This window comes from Parus major, chromosome 2 (genome assembly GCF_001522545.3).
Source record: "Parus major isolate Abel chromosome 2, Parus_major1.1, whole genome shotgun sequence".
In the NCBI taxonomy this organism is placed as follows: Eukaryota; Metazoa; Chordata; class Aves; order Passeriformes; family Paridae; genus Parus; species Parus major.
This window is the reverse complement of record NC_031769.1, coordinates 23,336,237-23,358,596: the sequence shown is the minus strand read 5'-3', so window position 1 is coordinate 23,358,596 and position 22,360 is coordinate 23,336,237. Positions and strand designations below refer to the sequence as shown.

The 22,360-nt window shown below is 38.9% G+C and overlaps 1 protein-coding gene across 1 annotated transcript in view; it reads right to left on the bottom strand.

Annotated features, from left to right (window-relative positions):
• Positions 1–15,249: 15,249 nt before the first annotated feature.
• Positions 15,250–22,360, bottom strand: part of VPS50 (VPS50 subunit of EARP/GARPII complex) — a 75,855-nt gene continuing 68,744 nt past the window's right edge. The window contains exons 26-28 of the mRNA XM_015619097.2: positions 20,424–20,545; positions 17,415–17,604; positions 15,250–15,992 (exon numbers count right to left, since the gene is read on the bottom strand). Coding sequence (XP_015474583.1) covers positions 15,873–15,992; positions 17,415–17,604; positions 20,424–20,545 — 432 coding nt within the window. The 3' untranslated portion in view covers positions 15,250–15,872. The remainder of the gene's footprint in view (positions 15,993–17,414; positions 17,605–20,423; positions 20,546–22,360) is intronic.

Sequence of the window (22,360 nt, the reverse complement as noted above, 5' to 3'; positions counted from 1 at the left end):
TCCTTTTAAGTTTTAAGCCTGTTTTGCTCTTGTTTTAATCCATATCTCACAACAAGAAATAAGTTATTTCTTTAGTTACTGGTTTAAAACCACAACAAGCATCAAAAAACAATTTGGAACTAATTTGTACTTTAGAATTTCTGTCTTAAAAGGAACCATTTTTTATTTGAGAAATAAGCAGTGCGTTGACTTTAACATAAGGAAGGCTTTTGTGAAGGCTTTTTCCCACAAATCTGCTGCTTTGTGGTTTTTTTTTTTTGCTTGATGCCTTTTCCTGAGCTCCCAGGAGCTCTGTTTCTCTCTCTGGGGCTCCACAGGAGGTTCCAGTCTGAAACCCAACAAGAGCTGCGTTGCTAGCAAAAACATAAAGCATCGTATGGTCTGTCTGCTCCCAACTTGTTTACTCTCAGTAAACACACAAAACACCCAAACAACTTGCCAGGGAAATGGACCCAGAAGAGTAGGCATCCCTTTACTGAAGGAAATGAATCAATCTATCTGCTTCAACAGCAGCAATTGGGAGAGCAGAGAGGGAAACAGGAAACAGCCGTAGACAGCCGTGTTCACAAGAGCTTGCTCTGGGTGTATTGTTCTTCCTTCGTATGAGCTCTGTCCCCTGAGTGAAACACTGTACAGAACCTGATTTCTACAGGCAAAAACTTTGAGGAGTTAAGGTTTGATGTTCATTGACTCCATTTTGGGTCAACCCCAGCAGTGATTATCAAAAACACTGCCAACACAAAGAATTGATGGTATTATGTGCTCAGGGGACTGGGCCTGTTTCAATACCTACCATTCACCTTGCACACATAAATAAACATCTTTGGAAGAAATGCAACAGTATCCCATAGAATGATGCAATCCACTATGCATGTACAAATTTACCCTCAAATTTCAGACTGACTTGGACTGACCCAAGAGGAGGGAAACTGTCAGCCTACACCTGGAAGAGATAAAATATCCATATATGAAATGGGAAAATACTTCTGCCTGGTGCAGAAGTCACATTAATCTGAAGTTCCCTCCTACAAAATTGCTTCATATCAATCATCTCCGGACCTGAATGGCCCCTGCTGCCAGAAGCTAAATGGACCCCTAATGAATTTAAAGCAAAAATGTCCCAGCTTCCAGCAACAGTAGCACCAAATTCTTGCAACAATTTTATGCTTTTCTGAATTCTTTCAGTTCCATCTTTGGCTTGATGTCCAGGTCTAGAGGGTGGTGGTGAATGGTGCTACATCCAGTTAGGATCTAGTCACACGTGATGTTCCCCAGGGATCACTGCTGGGCCCAGTACTATTCAATATTTTTATCAATTATGTGAATGAGGGGATTGAGTTTACTCTCAGTAATTTCTTAAATAACACCAAGTTGGGCAGAAGTGTTGATCTGATGCAGGGTACGAAGGTTCTGCAGAGGAACCTGGACAGGGTTGATGGGCCAAGTGCCAGGTCCTGCCCTTGGGTCACAACAACCTCAGGCTGTGCTACAGGCTGGGGGAAGAGTGGCTGGAAAGTGGCCCAGTGGAAAACTACCAGGGGGTGCTGGTCAACAGCAGCTGAACACGAGCCAGTGTGTGCCCAGGTGGCCAAGAAAGCCAGTGGCATCCTGGCCTGGATGAGCAATAGTGTGGCCAGCAGGAGCAGGGAAGTGACTGGCCCTGTTCTCAGGACTGGTGAAATACGTCCTGTGTCCAGTTCTGGACCCCTCACTTCAAGAAGGACAGGAAGTGCTGGAGCATTCTGGAGAAGGGCAGTGAAGATGGGGAAGGGTCTGGAGCACAAGTCTTGTAAGGAGCAGCTGCAGGAGCTGAGGGTGTTTAGTCTGGACAAGAGGAGGCTCAGGGGAGGCCTTGTCTCTCTCTACAACTGCATTAAAGGAGAGTGTAGCCAGGTGAGGATTGGCCTCTTCTCCCCCACAACTGGTGAGAGGAAAGAGAACACAGTTAAGCTGTGCCAGGGAGGGTTTAACTTGTACATCAGAAGAATTTCTTCATGGAAAGGGTGTCTGGGCTTTGGGATGAGATGCCCAGGGGGGTGGTGGAGTCACAGTCCCTGGAGGTGTGAAAGGAAAGCTTGGACATAGCACTGAGTGCCGTGGTCTAGTTGGCATGGTGGTGCTCAACCAGAGGTTGGATGCAATTATCTCAGAGGTCTTTTCCAATCTAATTCATTCTGTGATTTCTAACAATGTTGAGGAATCAACCAAGGTGTGAGAACTAGGACATTTCAAGGCTCCTTTCTCCACTCAGCCCTAGTGACTGGAACATTCACAGCCCATACTCTATTAGAACTTGCTGTTATTGTGAGAAGAATGGCTGAAATACAAAAAAAAGTAATTGTTTTTCTCTGGTAAAAGAGAATGCTTGCTATGTGTGTTGTGTGAGTATGGGGATGTTACCCAGGATTCCAGATCATGCCATTTATCCATCTGACAAGTAATTATCCTGCACAATATATCATGCACAATTTAAAAGCCCCTCAAACATCAGTGAAAACTAGTCAGCTTATTTATTGTGGCCTGCTCAAAAGCCACGGTTGGATCTAAACCTTCCAATGCAGCTTCTAACAAAGTCAAGGTATTATGCTAAGACTGAACAAGAATCCAGCTAACATAGGGCAGTAAATGAGATTTTTGCTGTTAGGACTCACAGGCTCAATACTGGCCTGAAATTGCATAACCTGACACCCTGACTTGGACAGGCCTGAATTTAGCTGTTTAACTGTGACAATAGTCCAATGCCTAAGCTTATTTTGGTTGACCTATAGTTTATAGTTTAATGAATACCTATGTTGTGTGGACCAAAGTGCCTCTAAACTGCCTGGAATGAACTTGGTGTGGAAGAAGGTAGGTGCAGGATTATACTGGAGGTCACAGATTATAAAACAAATCATGCTGATAAAGTCAGCAGTCCCTACAGGACTTGCATTCCTCTAGAAAAAGAATAGAAAAACTAAGTAAATGGAAAGCAGTGAACAGCACAGAAACAAGCTGCTACAAAAAGCAAATGAAGAAAACCCAAGTGGAACCCAAGAGAATGGTGTATGAAAACTCATCACTATGTTTGTCTTGGCAAGGAAGAGGGAGACAGGACACCTTTCTCTTCCCTAGTGAATGCTGCAGGGTACTGACAGCTCTTCATAACCCACCCACAGGTACACACACTGAAACTCACAGCCTGTCAACTGGAGAATCATTACAAGGGCGAACATAAGAAATATACTAGGAAGAAAATTTTATCACATTCTAACTTTACGATCAAGGATTTCCAGTATTAATTTGAATTAGATATATGGAGTCCAAATATATAATATTGTAACCATACTAATAATGTTATATGATAAGACTCTAAAAACTTTTCACTAAAGCAACAACAATTTTTTATTTTCTCATATGGGTATGTTCTTATTTTTGCTTATAAAAGGAATTTGAGTGTAAGAGTAAAATCATCCTAAATATTTCCGTCCAGGCCACCAAGTTGCTTCCCCAGCTGATCTCCCATCCAGACAAATTATACAGCATGTCTTACGAATAGTAATCTGTTATTAGATTGTTATTGGATCAATTTTGTGTTGTCTCAGACTCTCAAATGCCACTGTATTTCAGAGAATGACTCATTTGCACTGCATAGAAAATGTGTCTGAAAAAGCCAAAGGTGCTTGTTGGCAGACGCTGGACAAGTGAAGCTTTTGTCACACTGCAATCAAAGTCAGAGTTAAGAGTTACTCACTATGCACACAGGACCTGAGTGCAATTGGCCATTTCAGGAGTTTTATTCCTGGTAAAAATATAAGTGGAGAGAAAAGGGGAAAGATAAGAGAAGCAGGAGCATGGAAATAGAATCCAGAAAAAGGGGCAGGATCAAGACAACAGAGAAATAAACTGTAGAGCAGTTTGAAGAATTGCACTGGATAGCATGTCTTGAGTAGATGGCAGTACAACTGACTCATTCTTGTATTATATATTGTCCTAAATTTTTCATGAATATGCATAAGCCTGTCACCAGTTACCAAGCAACTAGAAACTGTCATATGAATTAATATTAATAAAAATGCAAAAACTCTACCATAAAACTTAGTGGTTTGAACTGTAAACAAGAAACAAAGAAATATGCATAAATTAAGTGACTTGGTTTTCTTTTAAGTGCTGCTAGTTTCAAAGTACTGATAGACTATTTTTACTCAGAACATTTTAACAATTTTTGACTGAGACAACATGCTACAGTTCCTAATGTAAATGTGGATTATACAAGCTGTAATTCCATTTTGCAAGTAGAAATCCTTCCTATGCCAGGTAGAAAGACACTAGCAGTTCTAAGAAAGATACATTTCTGAGGAGCAACCTTGCAAGTTCCTAAATCAAATGGTAGATCCATTCCATATGTTCCTTCCACAAACACAAATTCATTTGGAAACAAGTACACATTCTTGATAATCCAGAAGTTTTGCTGATAGTTTCAAGACTTGTGTATGCATGGCTGGCAGGTCTGAGCCAGCTCTGTTTCACAGATGTGGAAGTCAGTGAGTGTTAACATGTAGTTTAGCTCATAGAGAGTCATTTTGATTTGCACAGCATTGTCAAAGCCCCCATGCAGACATGAATATATTAGAAATCATGTGCATGCTAAGTACAGCACCTTCCAGAAGCTTGGGACCCCCAACTCCTGCTTGGTGTAGTCAATTTAATCATTTTAACCCCACCTTTCTAGACATCATATGTTTTAATTCCTATGGCATTATTCAGTGAATGAGATCTATTTTACTAAATTGAATGCAGGTAAAATTTTAGAATGAATGTATGGATTTTACCTATTTTGGAAGAGCTTTGGGATTTTAGTATTTTTCCAGGTTTTGGTGTTGTCATTTTTTAAGATTAAACACACGGGCTTTTAAAATAGCTGATAGGAAAATGAGTAAAATCAGGTGGGCATCATTCCTCTTTCACGAGCAGCAGAATCCATTCCAGGGCAGCCCTTCAGCCCTAGGGTCTCTGTTTGACTGTGCTCAGGGCCTGCATAGAGAAGCTCCTCATGGTGTTAGACATGCATGCAGCTGAGCTGAGCAGTTAGAAACCCACTGGGTGGGTTTCCTAAAGGTAATAAACAGAGCTCCCGCCAAATCAAAGGGCTGTGTGCTTTCCAATAATACTCAGCAATTCCTCTATCAGCACTACTAATAGTATTGCTAAGTATGGCTTAACAAAGATAGAACAGGTCAACCTCATGAAGTCTCTCCTAGGGCAAACTCAGCCATGGCCAGATCTTCCAAATCTGCCTAAGAAACTCACAGTGGAGAATCTCTTGGCAAATTATAAAAGACAGCACACAGCCTATTATTTTGAGCCTTCAATTAAAACCTTAAAAATTCTGAAAGTAAAAATGAAATATAAAACTTGACAATGCGGGTGTAACTTTAAAATAATAATTAAAAAATAAAATTATAAAATTAAAGAAACAAAAGCATGATTTTTTTTTTATAGATGCTGAATTATTGCTCCTTCTGTGTCTACAAAAAAACCCAAAATAGACCCACACTCTCAACCAAGAAAAAGGCTGGAAGTAATTCCTGCCCCACTGGGTGAAGTAGATGATGGAGACTAAAACTAAAGGTAGAAATATCTTCAGCAGCTCTAAGGCCAAGGATAATGGTAATCTGAGCCCTGATATTGGTGCATTAAAAAAAGATCTGTTTAAGGCTAAGGACCCAAGACTCCCCACAGACCATTACATAAGTTTAAAAAAGAAAAGCAAGGGAAAAAAGGAAAGAAAATTGATAGTGTATTTAAAATTAATGACCTAAGGTTAATTGGTACTTCACTGACTCAACTTGCAAATGGATTATGATGGAGAAAAGTGTCTTTCTGACAGAGTTCACACACAGCAATGGCCTTGAGCACATACATATCTCTTTGGAATAAAAAGTACATTTGAGTTTCTATAGAAGAAACTGTATCCTTCTCACTTTACTAATAGATTTCATCTCAAAAGCTCATTTCAGCATTTTTTCTATCTAATTGGAATTCAGTGTTTGATTTACTATTTCAAAGCATATTTTTACGGAAGGTTTAATCTCAACATTTTGTTCAGGATGTTTCTTGCCAATCCTTCCTTGCAGTTTTTTCCTCACTGCCTTTTTGTTGACTGAAGCCAGGCTTTGCCTCCTTCCTGCTCCTTCTGTGATCCATTGGCGTTATGGAGAAACAATTCTGGGCTTCCATTGCTTCAGTCCTCTTCCCTTTATCTCAGTCTTGACAGCATCCTCTGTATTTTGTGATCTATTCCTTCCTACCTTTGAGAAACTGTGAAAGCTTCAGTCATATTCCTTTCTAGCCTAAAACACTAAAACAGTGACACTGAGGCTAGATTGTATCACAGCAGATGGTTAACTTCACGGGAAAGCTGTGAAGCAAACCTAATGACCTTGTTTGCAAGATTGCAGGAAGCAGGAACCCTCACCATTTCCTCTGGTCTCCTCCACATTTGTGGGTCATCCTATTCCTTGGGAATGGGAATTTATCTTCCAAGCTGGCTGACAGAATTATTTAGCTTCTGGCTGGCTTTGTGCATTTCTATATTGGACTAAATGCCTCAATGTTCTAAAAACATCCAATTTTCAGACACTTTATACCTTGCTCAGGCTTCTTCCTCAGCTCTTCCAGTTAAGCCCCCATGATTGAACCATGAGGGGACACTGGCAATGGCCTGATGGCTGCTGGTTGCAAGAGCAACACCACCTTCTTGATCCCACCTCTCCTCCTGTACACATAGAACTGCTTGGGACCTTTAAATCTGACAGAAAATAAAGGCCATGGTGCTTCAGGTAAACCTTGAGGCCACATTTAGAAAGATGGTGGGATGCAATGTATACAACCAAATTGACATTTGGGTAAAATGAAGGTTGGGGAGAGTGGCTGAGTCAGAAGAGAGAATGATCTGACACAATGCATAACAAAAACGGTCTGTCTTTTGTCTGTGAGCTATTATGAGAAGCAAAAATAAAAGTAATTTGTCAGAGTAGTCCCTTTCCTTTTCAGATAATCTTAGAGACTGCAACGGGAGGAATGAAACTCTTAACTCTTCTTCCAAAGTGCAGTCTTTTCATAGCACAAATATTGTGCTCACAAATATTCTTCTTCATTACACCCAATTATTTGGAGCAGCCTAATTTTCACAAAATAGGCATTCTAAACAACAGACAATACACATACACAAATCCTGCAAATGACTTTTCACTGATACCCAGGCAGGTATTTAATGTGCAATGAAGAATGACTGCTTATATAAGCACAGTGTTTTCCATACCTTCCAGGAGAAACTGTTCAATACATTCCTTATTTTCATTAAATCAGTCTGAATACAAAATAACAATTAGAGATGAACATGACAAACCACATTAGGCTGACTTAACAGATCAGAGTGGAGGAACTAGAAGAGTTATTGTTCCCTCTCCATGGCAGGTGACAGAGAGGCCACTTTGCTCTGTTGTCCTCCTACCCCTCTCCATATATTGGGGTAGATAATGGGATCTGTCAGATGTGCAGAGCATTTTGCATTTCTCTGGTCCCTCATTTCTTTAGTCCTGAATCTCATCATCACAAAACCTATATAAAAAGACATCCATTTTGTAGTGGTATTTTTACCATTTGTTCCTCTCTTCAGCCCAGGAACATACTGGAAGTATGATGTCTGCAAGGTGGTGACTCTGTTCAGCCTGCAGCCTGCCTACTCTTCTCAGTCTTCATCCTGGGCCCTGCGGATACCCTCGGTCTGCCTTGCTCCAGGGCTGGCATGGAAATGCTTCTGTAGCCAGAGCCCAAGATCCAGCACGTGCTGAAAGGCAAGTCCCTATTGCCTCCTTGGAGCATCCCATTTAAAGATGAGATGAGTCAGATCAGATTCATTTCCTCCTTTGACTGTAGTTGTGTCTCCTCACCTGTCACTACCAAAGGAAGGCTGGTGTTTCAGAGCAATGGCCTAATTCAAACTCCACTAACACAAAGGGCAGGCAGCAGAGACTGGCCAGTGATTTCATTAGGAGCAATGTCCTCCCTGGGCACTGTGACAGAGAGCTTGTGTCACCATGAGAGAGAGGCAGCCCTCTGTGTGTTCCCCCAGGCCGCTCCCCTGCTTCAACAGCATGTGCAAGGCAGTAAAACAAACCAGAAGATTACTTTCTCTTGGCAGTCAGGTCTCCTCTGGTCACCAGCCCTCAGATCCTTGTCATCCAGCCTGGGGGTTTTGCTCAGTTTCTCTCAACCTTTCTTTGGCTGCCTGCCCCCAGCACTTCCAGCCATCTTCTTGGAAGATCCACACAGCCAGGATGGATGGCACAATGCAGGTCACAGAGGTCCTGTGAAGGCATGGCTCAACACCTCAACAATTGCAGGGCTGGATTCTGCTTTCCACTCCAAGGGCTGATGTCCCCAGCCTCGCTGACACCAGTGCTAACCTGGCTATCTCGACAGAAGGTCGAGGTTAGTCTCTGGGGAGAGGGGAGGGAGGCATCCCCACTGGGTGACTTGGCACCCCTTTGGGAGGAGGGATGAGGGGGATTCTGTGCTGGGGGTACACACAAGCCAAGGAAGATAAGCCAAACTTGGCTGTAACCTATGTTATTCTTAGATTCAAGCCGATGAGGCAACATGAAATCATTAATTCCATATCTTAACCGAAACCCCAGCAGGGTGATGATGGTGTCCATGACCAGAGCTCCCAAATGCTGTTGGCAAGACTCATGGAAATTGGAAGTAATGCCCATGGAAAGATCTCCCACCCAGACTGCCACTGACCATTGCTATGCTCATTTTGGTCTTGCAGGGCACAGTAGAATGCAAAAGAAAAAAAAAAATACCAAAAATTAACCTATCAGTTATGTGCAAAAAGAAGCTAATACTTTAATCTCTATTCTCCTCCACACTGTGTAAGTGAAGCAACCAATATTAATAAAATAATATTAAAATATATAATATAATTAATAAAATATTTACAGAAGCCTGTAAATACTTTATTAAATAAAGGTGTTCTGCATTTTTTATAATTTTTGTAATTGTCTTTTCCTAAGAAATCAATGTTTATAAAACAGCAAATATGAACACCATCCCATTTTCAGGAAAACCTGTGAGAGTATAGAGTAAAAGAGCCCAGTCTGAAAATCCTTCACTGACCTCATGAAATAGTGAGTACAGAAAGGTTCGTCACAAAGTGCCAGATGACCCCAGAGAATATTATACTTCTGTTTTTCAGGTTGGGCTACAGGCACATACTGACCCTCAGAAAATTATTTATCTACTTCAATTTTTTTTTTTTCTCATTCCTACAAAGAGCACAGCTCAAAATGTCCCACATGCATGTCACTCGGTCCAATTCCCAGCTTTACAGATCATTCATTAGAGATTAATGAATGTGTTTTAATTATTCATACAATTCCCTCCTTTCAAATGCAGAATACAGAAATGAGTCTCACACCTAAAGACATGAGATAAGAGCATCCAAGTTCATAAGAGCTAATCATACAGAATCTTAAACAGAGCCTACCAACTTAGAGTCTGCACACTCATGCAGGCAACTGAAGCTAATAAATTAACTACCTCAATAAAAAAAGTCTCTAGCCATACTATCCCATCATTTCCCATTATTGATGACACAAATATTAAAAAGCATGGATGGGTATTGAAAAAAAAATTCCCCAATCTCTTTACCAGATTATTTAATTTGTAAGAGTCTCAGATATGGGCTTTATGAAAAAATTTTACTTGTAAAAAAAAATAAATGGCCAAGAATTTTATGTCCTAATTTTCTTGTAAGCAAACAAGATATTAAATCTCATCTACACTCCCCTTGTACCTCCCAGTCTGGCTTTTTTTTTATATATTAATTCTGGCATTTTGGTCTTAACTCAGTACCTTAAGAAACATAACTTGAGCTTCAAGGAAAATAAAAATGTGATCCACATTGGCAGTTTGCCTATAATTACCCTGTGAAAAGAAGCAGTTCATATTTCATCTTCCCTGGGGTTAAGTCACCAATGGCTGCTTAAAGTACAGCTCAAGCCTATGGAACCATGGCCTAACAGCACCTCACAAAATGTGATTGATTATGTCATTTCTTTTATATCTAGGGGAGTAAAGAACAGGAAAATATAACAATCTTCTCTACATCAGGCACTGAGAAAGAGCAGAACCTGAATCAAAGCTCAGGAGGAGCCTGTGACCTGGCTGCTGTGGTATGCAGTAGTTCTAATGTGTTCCCTGATGTGCCACCCACAGGGGCATCCTTTATCCCAGCCAGGGTAGCCACAAACACCAAGAGCTCTCCTAGCACACAAGGCAAAAGCACTTGTGCATCACCCAGAGCCCTGCATTGCACCCAAGACATTTTGAGAAATTGAAGTCAGAAGTAAACATCTCACTAAAAATAAACAAAACTCAGCATGAAGGTCTGAGAAGGAAATGCCTTTTCAAACAGCAGAGACACCAGGACAGCACTGGGCTGCTTATGCAAAAGGGGGAAGGAAGGGCTAATGGCATTACAACCATGACACACCACTACTATTCATGGCAAGTACTTTCTCTAGTGAAATGTAGCACATTATAAACCACCCATGACCACTCAGCTGGTTGGAATATTTGGCTGCTTAAATATTCTAACTGAGCTGGAGGAGATAGCTGAACTAGCAGCTCAGGGCCAGGAATTAGCCCCAGGTCAAACTCATTCACATAGATGACATTTTCCTACACTTCTGGAAATAAATGGTCCTGAAAACTCACAGATGTTTAGTACTAATAGTGCTAATAATTGCATCTGAACTCCTGCATTTATAGGGGTCTGAGGTTTCAAGAGGACAGCAAGCTCTCCCAGAGCAAGTTACATTTTCACCAGGATGCCCTTCCACTGCATTTCAGCTTGATCCACCCATGCCCTGACCGAGGAGTGCTGTGCATCTGGAACAGGTATCCTCCCCGAGCAGCCAGGACAGCAAACATGACCATTCATGAGCTTTCCCTGAAGGGCAAGAGCAACATGCTCCACCAAGTATCCAACCTACTGCTTTCAGTGTCTTGAGCTGCGTTGGAGCTCCTCTTCAGCAGACCACGGCGTGGTGCTTCCTGCAGACACACACCAGCAGCACACACAGGCAGTGGGAGCAGAATGGTAACTCAGGTGAACTCAAAGCTCAAATTCAGACTCAGACTATGACCTTGTCCTCAATGGACACCACTTACTCCCACACCTCTGCACTACCTAACCAGGCTTCAGTGTTGATGCCCATGACAGCAGAGAAACCAGTAGAGTGTGGCTTGTTGTCCAATTTTACCTTTTTTTTTTTGTAGTCTCTTACACTGCACACAAAGCTCTGTGTGTGCATATATTTACACTGTAATAGAAGGATTGATTTCAAGGAACACAAATTTATGGTGCATATTCCACATGCCATTCCTGCAGCTCTAAGATACCAGACAGGATAATTTTCCTGTAAGAGGAAATATTTATTTTTATTTTTAGGCTTTTTATTTTAAGGCTCAAGTGACATTTCTTTTTTATTGTTTACTGAAATACAATGAACGGGATGACTTTCTATGTATGAAAAACATAGAAATATTATTCATGAAAAACATGAATAAAAATTACTAATGATATAGGGCAGGAAATACATACAGGTACAAACCTTGGATTTATTTATAAAAAAGATCTTCAGAAATACCTTCAGTCATTTTGCACATCTGATCATTCATTTTGTGTTTAGTGACAAGTACCTCCTCGCATCTCTTCCCCTAGACCTTCAGCTTGCTTGTATACTTTGTTTTTCAAAGATCAACACATTTAGACAACACATTTAGAAAGTATTTGAAAACTTTAAATCTGACAACTTTGAATAAAAAGTTCACAACTTTTCAAAATTTTGACAACAAAATTGAAATCTGTGCAAGATAATCCACAAATGTAACACAGATCTGGTACATCTCTGCCCTGAAAAACTATGTTTTCTTTTCATGTACGCATCCAGAGCTCCAGAGCAAACCAGCACATCTAGGGTTTACTGCAGAGATTTTTTTAGCAGAAGAGCCAAGCAGACTCAAGTTTAGTTCACATACAACCATTTTTAATTTAGCTTATACATGTAAAGTCTTTGGGACTGAACAGAATACTCCACAAAATTAAGCACTGGATCCACAACACAAAAACCAAGGTTACTCATGTCATCATTTGTTTCTCAGACATGTCATGTATTTATCACATGGCATGCTATTGCTATATGTCTACTTTAAAAAACTGAAACACATATTTGTGAATCCCTGAGTATTAAAGATGCTGTTCCACATAACACTTCATGATCTCATGCACGAACAGGAGATCCTTAAAAACCAAGTCTCTGCTGTGATGAAAACCAGCTCTGGCAGTGCAAAAACTACACACTCACGAATTTCCTTAAATAGTCAGCAAGCACAGAAACCTTGCTGCTTGCAAATTGCATTATTTCCATATTTGCACCATAATCCCACTGTCAATACAATGTTTAGCCTTTATGCTATGCTGTTTCAAGCAGTGGTTAAAAATAAAAAGATGCCATCAAAAATACAATAAATCTGCACTTTTGGTCCATCTCCATTTGTGTCATTTACAATATAGCAGGTCCTAAACAGGAAGACCCCAAACAGATCACTTTCATGGCAAGAACAGAGGGTCCTTACAGTTTTGTGCATTCTGTGACACAATAACAAGTGAAGAGCAGAACTCACATCCAAAGATTTGCTTTTGGTACCTGTCACAAGACATACCTTTATCATTCACATCTGCAAAAAATTAAGAGGGAATGCAAACCTTTCACAGAAGCTTTGAGGCAGCCATTGACCACTCATCTTCTTTTATGCCCTAAGGCGATAAGGGCAAAGAAGGAAGGCTGTTTTTTCAGTGGACACAAGCTGTAATCTACACCCCACATCCAAGGCTTGCTAAACAGAACTGGACAGGGCCTTGTTTTTCCCACTGAAGATCAGAAGCGAGCCAAGTTTTTATTATACACATGGGAAGACTCTTAGCCATGTGGGAAAAATGGAACCCAGAACAGTCAATTACCTGAAAATGTAGCTACCTGCCTAAAATCATGGAATATCCATGTGCCTACCCAGATGAGGCACTTGTATTAACACCTTCTGGGGCTGCTCTGTGTATGATCCCATCAGCTGGATCACTGCTGGACAGTCTTTCCCATCAATGCCACTCTGCTTTGAATAATTAAACTTATACCAAAGCAAGGACCTCAATCATACGTCAGGGCCACATAGAAAATCAGCTGGCTTCCTGCTATTTTTGTCCCAGTAGCTGGTTTTTGGAAGAAGAGCGTCACCATGAGATAAAACTGAGAGAAGCTGACAGTAGGAAAGGCAGTTGTGTGCTGATCAGGATAGACATAGGCTTTGCCTAACCAGTGATTTGAAAACTGCTCATCTAGGCTCCAGGTGATTTTGACAAATATCAGAGTACTTATTTTCTGGGCACCAAGATTTAATGTCTTCATCAGGCTAAAGAAGGATTGACAGATGCCCACTTCTGCATTACTGGTCAGTCTCCTTGGAGACTGAAGGAAATTTTCTTCTATTATTAAAGTTTTGCAAAACACTCCTCTAAAACATTATGGATATTTAAGTTATATTCTCTACTGCAGAAAAAGCAGTATGAGGCTTACTGCACAGGAGAACAAAGAAGCACAGAGATGCTCAAAAATCAATGGTTTATAAAAAATTCTCATATCAGAGGATGGAAACTACCAAACAATATCCTTAGTGAGATAACAATTCAGCACTCAGTGGAAACTTAGCTTCATTAGTCAGAACCAAGTAATATAGAATATTCTGAGTTAGAATGGACCCACAAGGATCACTGAGTCCAACACCAGATTTCACACAACCTAAAAACATGTATCTAAGAATTTATGTAGGCCATTTAGCTATGTGGCTTCCTGCTTGGCATCAAACCTGGGCAGCAAGGAAAGGTTCTTGTGGAAAACACAATGATTTCTGAGGCATATGTGAATGAAAATTACACAGTTGCTGTATAGGTTTAACACTGCATATTTCACATTCTTTTATTTGGGGGCTTATTTAAAAGTAACAATTCAAACTATAGATAAACTACAAAAAAAATCACTCCTGATTGTGGTTCATGTAGTAGCCCACCCTGACCCTGCACTCCAGTGGCCATACCTCTACCTTTTGGTAAGCACTAAAATTACAGTGACCTAAGCATTTCAGGAGAAATTAAATGTGTTCAGTTCACCAAAGCTCTAGTAAAGATATTTGAATTTCTTATTTTATCCAAGAGAAGAAAATGGAAAGATATTTTACACTAATAGTCCCCAATATGTTTTTGTTTCTTCTAAGAGCTCTCTCAGGATTTGACTCCAGGGCACTCAGGCTGACGCAAAAGTCCACACTTTCATTTGTACCACCTTTTTAATGAGGATAAAAGTGATTCAGCTTCAACATATATGGTGACAAACCACTAAACAAGTTTTAAACGGAACTAGGCAAGACAGCATGGTCAATAAAGAACAGTATTAAATTTTGTTTTAAATCTTATTTCCTTTAAAATACAGATAAACAAGGAAGAATACCACACACTCAATATTTAAAATGTAAATTATATCATTCATCTAAAACTGTATACAGGCTTTCTCTAAACTCACACAATGACACTCAGCACACTTCTGAAGAGGAAATTAGACCACAGAAAACAACCATTATGATGACTCCATGGAGCAACTTTCTGTCACTATATGACTGCTGACATTTACTAACTCCTAGCTCCTTCATGTCTGAATTAAAGTACAATGGCAAGTATGAATTCCAAACTGATAATTTAGCATGTTGTACACACCAGTAGATTGCAGCCTATGTAGTTTATTTTACCTATTAGCTCAAAGTTTACTTTAAAATGGTCTGAGAGCTCTCCAAAAAGTTGATTGTGTAATAAAAAGTAAAATTCCTGAACCTTTCAACTGAAAACCAAAGGTAAACCTGAAAATTTCAGTGAAGTCAGTGATGCTCTGAAAAATTTATTTCTAGGGCACATATGCAGTCAAGCCATTTTATTTAGCTCAAGATCACTCAGGATGTCTACAGTAGAGCAGGAAACAGGAAGATTATCTTAGTATCAATCCAAAACTTCACTTAGAAGAACATTATTCCAATCCCCTGACATTTTTGCTGACATTTTGCATTGTTGAATTGGAAAAACAAAGTCTCACACACAAATCATATTGGCATACAATGTTTATTATCTTCTATTAATCTGAAGTCAGTAATTTTGATATTAATTCTGAAATAAACAGACATTTTTAAATACATATGAGAATGATGGGATTTAACATGAGAGTACTTAGCTGATCTGCACTCTTAATCCACATGCAGGATACATCCACCAAATTATTATACATACCCTTTCATTTTACACTGGTCTATAATACAGCACAATTTCTGAAGGTGAAAGCAGGGAGGAAAGAAACCATATTTTCAGTCTGTTTTTAAAAAGAGCATCAATGGTATATTAAGCCAACGTGTTTCTCTCTGATTTTGGTTTTACTTACAGTATACAATTTTGCAAAACATACAGCTCATCAATGATACACAGTGGCCCTTCACTAAGGGCAAGTAACCAAAAAAAAAAAAAAAAAGAAAAAAAGAAGAAAAACAGCAGAAAATAATTCTACAGATTAGAAAAGTCGTATTTTAGAACATTGTCACTTCAGAGTGCCTCCAATGTTGCTAAGGTCATGCACAACATTAGAAATGTTGTCATTAGTCCATAAGAGAAATGTCTACGTGCTTCACATGAACAGAAAAAAGGTGCAAGTCAGAAAGAAAGCAGCTTTCTCCAGTTATCTCTTAGGCCTGTCTATGTCATCAATGGTAGCTAACAGCTTCTGTCTTGCCTTTTTGTTGATGTAGGTGCCCAGACAAATATTCACCAGATTGGTCAACTGCTTAGTGGAATATTCCTGGCAAACAAAAGCAGATCATATTAGGGCAGAATAAAACACCAGACAAAGATAGAAAATTTAAAAATACGTACACATACTCAGTGTGGATTTTACAATTGATAGAAGCACCAGTAAATAGGGGAGATTTAAAGCTGCAGTTCAGTCATGTCTGGATAGTTTTCATAGTTGATGCAGAGGACAAAACTATATTTTGCTACATGGAGGCTTATAATGAAAAATGCTTTTGACTTTAAAAGTACTGGACAGAGTTCACAGAAAGTAACTCTGTGAACATGTATATAAATCAATTTTTAATGTATTTTCCATTCTTTAGGAGGCCTGGTGGGAAATACATATGCAAATTATTAAGCTTTCAACACAAAATCCTTTTTTTTTTTAAACAAACTGTGATAAATGCTAGTGATCTTTTTTATTTTGACTTCCCATTTCCAATAAGCTTCTAAATGCTTCTGTCCGCAGAGTTTCAAAACTCTTGTGATTTCAGTACATGATAAAGGAGGAAAAAATGTACAGAAAAGAATTCTTAACAACTGTGAAAACACCAAAATATTCCCCAGTATTACCTTTATGTCTTAATACTATCCAAAACATAGCTTTCACCAATGTGTTTTAAAAGAGTTTTTCCCTATAGGTCATCAAACCCCATGGCTCACAACCTCTCTTGGGCTCCAGGCAATACAAGGAAAATTCAAAGACCTGTTTCCTTCCTCCATTTCTAGTGGGATTTAAAGTAATCCCAAAATACAGATTTCAAGTGCTTCACTTTAAAAGACCTTTAACTTCAAAGATGGATGTCTCCAATAGCATGTGACTATTACACAGATCTGTTATAATTGTTATATAATAGAGGGAAAGCATCTGAACATTTTCAAAACACAAATATAGACTTAGCAAGAAAATCCGGTTAAGCATTATCAAACAAAGAAAGAAAAAGCAATGATTTTTCTCCTTCTGCCTTACAACTTTAAGCAATCTACTCCTAAAGGCAATACAAAACCTAATGGTGTGATCCCAAACCATAATCATTGATGATCAAATTGTGCACTTTGGCATACTCTGAACAGCTCAGCTGTTTTCAATTTCCCTTTGCTCTAGTTCTCTACACTTTTTGATACAATAGGCAGATGTGACTGGCCTAGTCATCCTCCCCAGTCATCAGATGTTGAACTAGTTCAAACACATACTAACTTCATATGATAAAAATGAACACCTACATGCACACATACATTTATATTTATACTGCTTTCTATATAAGTTTTATTATAATAAATGAAAATATATATATTCATATATATATTTATATATTTCATATATAATTTTTAACACATGGAAGGATTGATTATTTATAGTTGTTAGCAAGTTTTTATCATCAGAGTGAATTTTCTCAATAGAGAGGAAAATTGCAAAATTAACTCTTACCCTATGTTCTTTTATCCAGGATTCCATGTCATTTTCTGTCAGGTAGTATGCTTTAATGTAGGTCTCCACAAATTCTTTATCTGGAATAGGCCTAATGTCTGTTAACTTTTCTAGTTTCATTAAGAACTGTTGAAAATCCAGTTGCATCAAGGCACGTCCTTCATTGCTACACTTCTTTACATTGGCATAACTAAAAAGAGAAAGAGTGGAAAGCAAAACTTAGAAGGAAATAAAAATTAATTTTGCTTCTCAAAGTTAACTTAGTCTTTTGAACCTTGAGGAAAAACAAAATTATGGTTTTAAGTCAAAAGCAGACTTCTTTTCTTCTAAGAACTTCTCTTAGGATGTCTGCTGCAGAGCTTTATTTGTATTTATTTACATTTTAACCCAGTCATCTAAAAGAACCCCACTGTACCCACTGATACTTAGAAAAATCACACTCTCCTCTCCCAAGAGCCACAAAAAAGCCTACACTGAACAACGTACAGTACAAGTAAGTCAGAAGAAATTAAAGCAAAGCTAATAAGCACACTGGACAGCGGTTTCAAGTGGTCACTGGAGTCTGAAAGGTACCACAGCAGCTTCAGGAATGGTTGCCAGGAGCTTGCTGAGCCAAGTGGGAGTATCAAAGACACAAAGCTACTTGTTCAAAAGCAGCCACAGCGATGAGAGGATGAAGGGTGGAAGCACTGGCTCATCCCTGTGAGAAGCTGATGATGTAATGAGAACAAATTGACAGCAATTTAGTGACAGGTTAGATGAGTTGGCAGGGTAACACTAGCAAGGATCACAGCAGGGTGACAGACAACAAATGAGGAAAACTATCTTTGCAGTTCTTCAAATAGATAAGGAACTGCACTTGTCCAGATCAAAGGAAATGACACTGCAATGCCCTCAAGAATGCCAGACCCTGTGTACAGGGTCTGGGGCACAGTGACTTGAGAGACTTAATCCAGTTTATCCACCAGTTGCTCCCACAAGTGACAACCCTTGAACACATCTAAAACAAGCTCAGTTTCTCACTGGTTCATGAAGTTGATTGTAACTATTACACACTCCCTAGATTATGAGGTTTGATGCAAAAGAAGCAGCAGAAATATACAGCTGGAAGCTGAGTACACAGCAAGGTCAGGTTAAGAATATGAAGAAATTTCACACTTAGATTTGGTACACAGAAAGAATTTGCAGACTGCAAAAGCAACAGAAGCAAAAAGAGAGAGGACCAAGGCAAAAGCCCTCTGGAGCTTCATAGAAGACTAGCAGATGATTTTCAATAGGCTCAAGAAGCCAGCTGGGAAACAGAAGAGATCACATCTAGGAGATAGGGAAGGACAAAATTTAAAGGAAGATACAGCTGACTGCAGTGGAGGTAATCCTTCATTCAGTGAAGAGCCTGATGAAAGCAATTTCAGTTGACTGGATGAGAAACATCTCCTTCATGGCTTTTAACTCCACACATTCATTAAAAGAAGTTACAAAGTTATTCAGAGAGTCAGCTATTCAGAACACTTTCCTTCCCTTTCCACACTGGGAAAAGAACTTACAAGATACGTAAAAATAACAGAACTGGCCAAGAATAAGAAATTACAGGCAAATATCTGGGAAAAAATGATAATGAGTACTTTTTGCACTTTCAGAAACGGTACGGGACAAATTATATCAGGAAAGTATTCCTAGTAAAACCTGCTTAGGTGAAAATAAAGGTCAAAGTTTCATGTCACAAGCAAGAACCTGAACTGTAGCATGGAGCAAGACATATGAGTGATGATCTTCAGAGCTAAGGACTAAGTGGTTCATGAACACTGAAGCCATAAAGATGAATGAGATGTGATAAAAGAAAAGGAAACAAGCTGAAAACAAACACAAAGGTTGAAGGAGAGAACGTTGATAGTGACTGACAGTGTATCAGCTTGGAAGGCAAGAGGAACAGTGAGGAGAAGAGATAGGCCTCTGTTTCACTTCATCTGAGGTATAAGTAGAAAATAGAATTTCAAAAAGGAAAGCTAGTTGTATAGGCCATACGTCATATGAAGCAATTGAGAAGCTAGAGGATTTAGTTACCCAGAACATGAAATTCACCTCTCCAGAGACTGCAAAAGGATGAAAAAAAATGGGCATGAGATAAAAAAATGATGGCTTTATGGAAGCAGTGGAAGCTGACAATCCTCAATAGGCAGCTAACACTTGCAAAAGAAGGATGTTTTGCTGAGGTCCTAATTTAGAGCAGACAGCAGGAGAGTGGGATGGAAAGAAGTAAAATAGGTAGTAGGGAATTAATAGGGTAAAGAGAACCAGGAAATAAGTATGGAAACATATGTGGAAGGAGTGGAAGACAGCACATATTCTATGAGGCAGAAGTTCTGGTAAGAGCACAATCATATGTAGCAGGGGGACAAAACCATAAAAATAAATGCAGGGGATGAAAAGTCTACAATACTCAGGCTACAAAATTGAATCCAGAAAGACTGAGATACAGGTTATAAGAGCAAGGGATGAGGAAGGTGTAGGTTCCTAACTAAGGCGGTTGATCAAGCCAACTAAGATATCTCTTCTGTTCTTGATGACTTTGGAAAAATCAAGTTCCATGGCTACTTTAAGAAAACTGACAGTGTTGATAACTTCACTAACTTTCTTCCTGGCAAAGATAAATGGCATCACCATGGAAGTACTGACTATTAGATTTTAACTTCCTTCTTTGCTCTGCTGGGAAATTATTAGTTTTATATGGAACTTTCTTTGAAAGAGTACTGTATTTTCAAATGCTTCAGGAAAACATTCAGTGTCATTCTTCAGCAGTATCTAGGAACAAGACCACCCTCTTTAGGCTTAATGCTGCACCAGATTGTGAAACAATCACTGAGTAGTGCGTTATGCACTGATAATTTTTAGGGTCTCCAAAAGCACATGAACTCACAAGGACACTGTAACATTAAAACTTTTAAGTCTATAAAATAAACATTATCATTATAGACATACTTACCCAAAAGTAAGACTTCCATAAATACTTACCCTTCCACAAGAGTTCTATTGGCCAAGCGTATGCAGTGCTCCCAAAGGATATTGGAGACTGGTAATGGAATACGGACTCTCTTAGACACATCACTCAACCTCCTGTTAAATTCCTCAAATTCCTAATAAAACATTAAAGATGTTTATTCCTTCAGGATATATGGATCATATTCTATGCATCCAGCAATAGCAACAACTAATTAGAAATGCACATGAAAGAGAATACTGAAAAGTGAGAGCAAAGGAGAGAGGCTTAATAGGAACAAACTCAATGTGTAAAGTAAAAAACATATCACTTTCTAGTATATTACTCACAACATTACCTGTGTGATTTTTTTTTAACAGAACTGCTGCTCTGTTCTCAGAGCAAGAGTTCTCTGTGAAACTGACACCTCTGAATATTAAGCTAGTAGCTTATCCTTCAAATGCCATTTTCATTGCCTCACTCCTTAAACTCATATTTAACTTCTTCAAGTCAAAATACAGCCACTGAGGAAAATCCTGTTATGATCTCTTTATCCCTCTAAATATCCACCCCACCAGCTTTCAAAGAGAAGCTCAGAAATACTGTAACCATTTTTCATTCTTCAACCTTTCACATTAGATAATTTCTCAGTACTTCTCTAGGAGCTGAGAGAACCCATTGAAATGCCAAATCTAATGGTTTAGGACCACACTGCAGTACTAGATAACAATTCAGGTTCAAGGGAGGCACCTGTTTCCACATCAATCATCAAAGGCCTGGATGGATTTCAGTTGATACTCTGAGAAACTAGTCATAATTGAATGCAAATACTGCTACAATGATTTTGTGACTTAAAGTGAAACAAAAGTCCTCTTCCAAAAGCCTTATCGTATAAAAAAGTATCAAATTAATTCAATATCAAGAAGACTGGTAATGAGTTCCTCTATATAACTAGCAAAAGACATTTGCAGTGCAGTCTTTTATGACCATATTTGCCCAACAGAGATTTTATTTCCAAGGTGTTAATCTAGGGTTTTTTCCCTTTTCCTTTGTTACCCCCCCTCTCAAAAATTCAGTAAGTGGAGAAAATCAGAAGAGAACCTCAGTAACCAACTGGTATTTAACACAAACCTTCTGAAAGATTACTTGGCAACAAGATGCAGGGTACCACCATGTCATGCTTTAACTGCCATACAACTCATTCTTTTGAAGATGAAGATGCCTAATGCTCCATAATCTATTTCTCCAACAATCCTCTTTCCCCACTTTATCTGCTTCCAACATACTATGACTGAATATGGAACTTTGTGTGCACACAGCTGAAAGTAGTTTATTATTACTTTAAACAGTGTGTTCACATCTGATGCTTCTGGAGTTCTAGTGTACACAGAAAATCACTCCTTGCTTAGCAGTTATTTAAAAGCTTTTGTACTGATACTAATATCAAAAAGTCATGTCAGCATAAATAAGGATAATCACAAAGATTCCATCAAATTCAGTGCAACGATATATGTCAAATTCTCCCTTCTTTGCCTTGATTTTTTTTAGCAGAGAAGAGCTACAAAGTATGAAGGTTTTATCCAAACTGTTATTCCACGCAGATGTGTAGCTTTTTCTGAGATTCACACTTCACACATCTTTAAAATAAAAATTTTAGTTTCTCTGAGAAGAATTAGTAATTAATATAGTATAATTAATTAGCATAATTCTACCGCTGACAGAACTTCCCTCTGAAGACCTTTAGAAACATTATTTAGGCATATATAAAAAGATGAGAAAGGGCTTGTTCCAGGAACTAGATCTGTATACCATAAGACATGGCAATTGTATAATGACATCTACTGAATGCAATTGACAAGCTGAGTGAGTAACTTCCCTTTAGCTTCCTTTTCAAATGTTAACTTCTAAATATAGAAACTTCAAATAGATATTACATGATCATTACTGGTTCTGATTTGTCCTACAGCTCCTA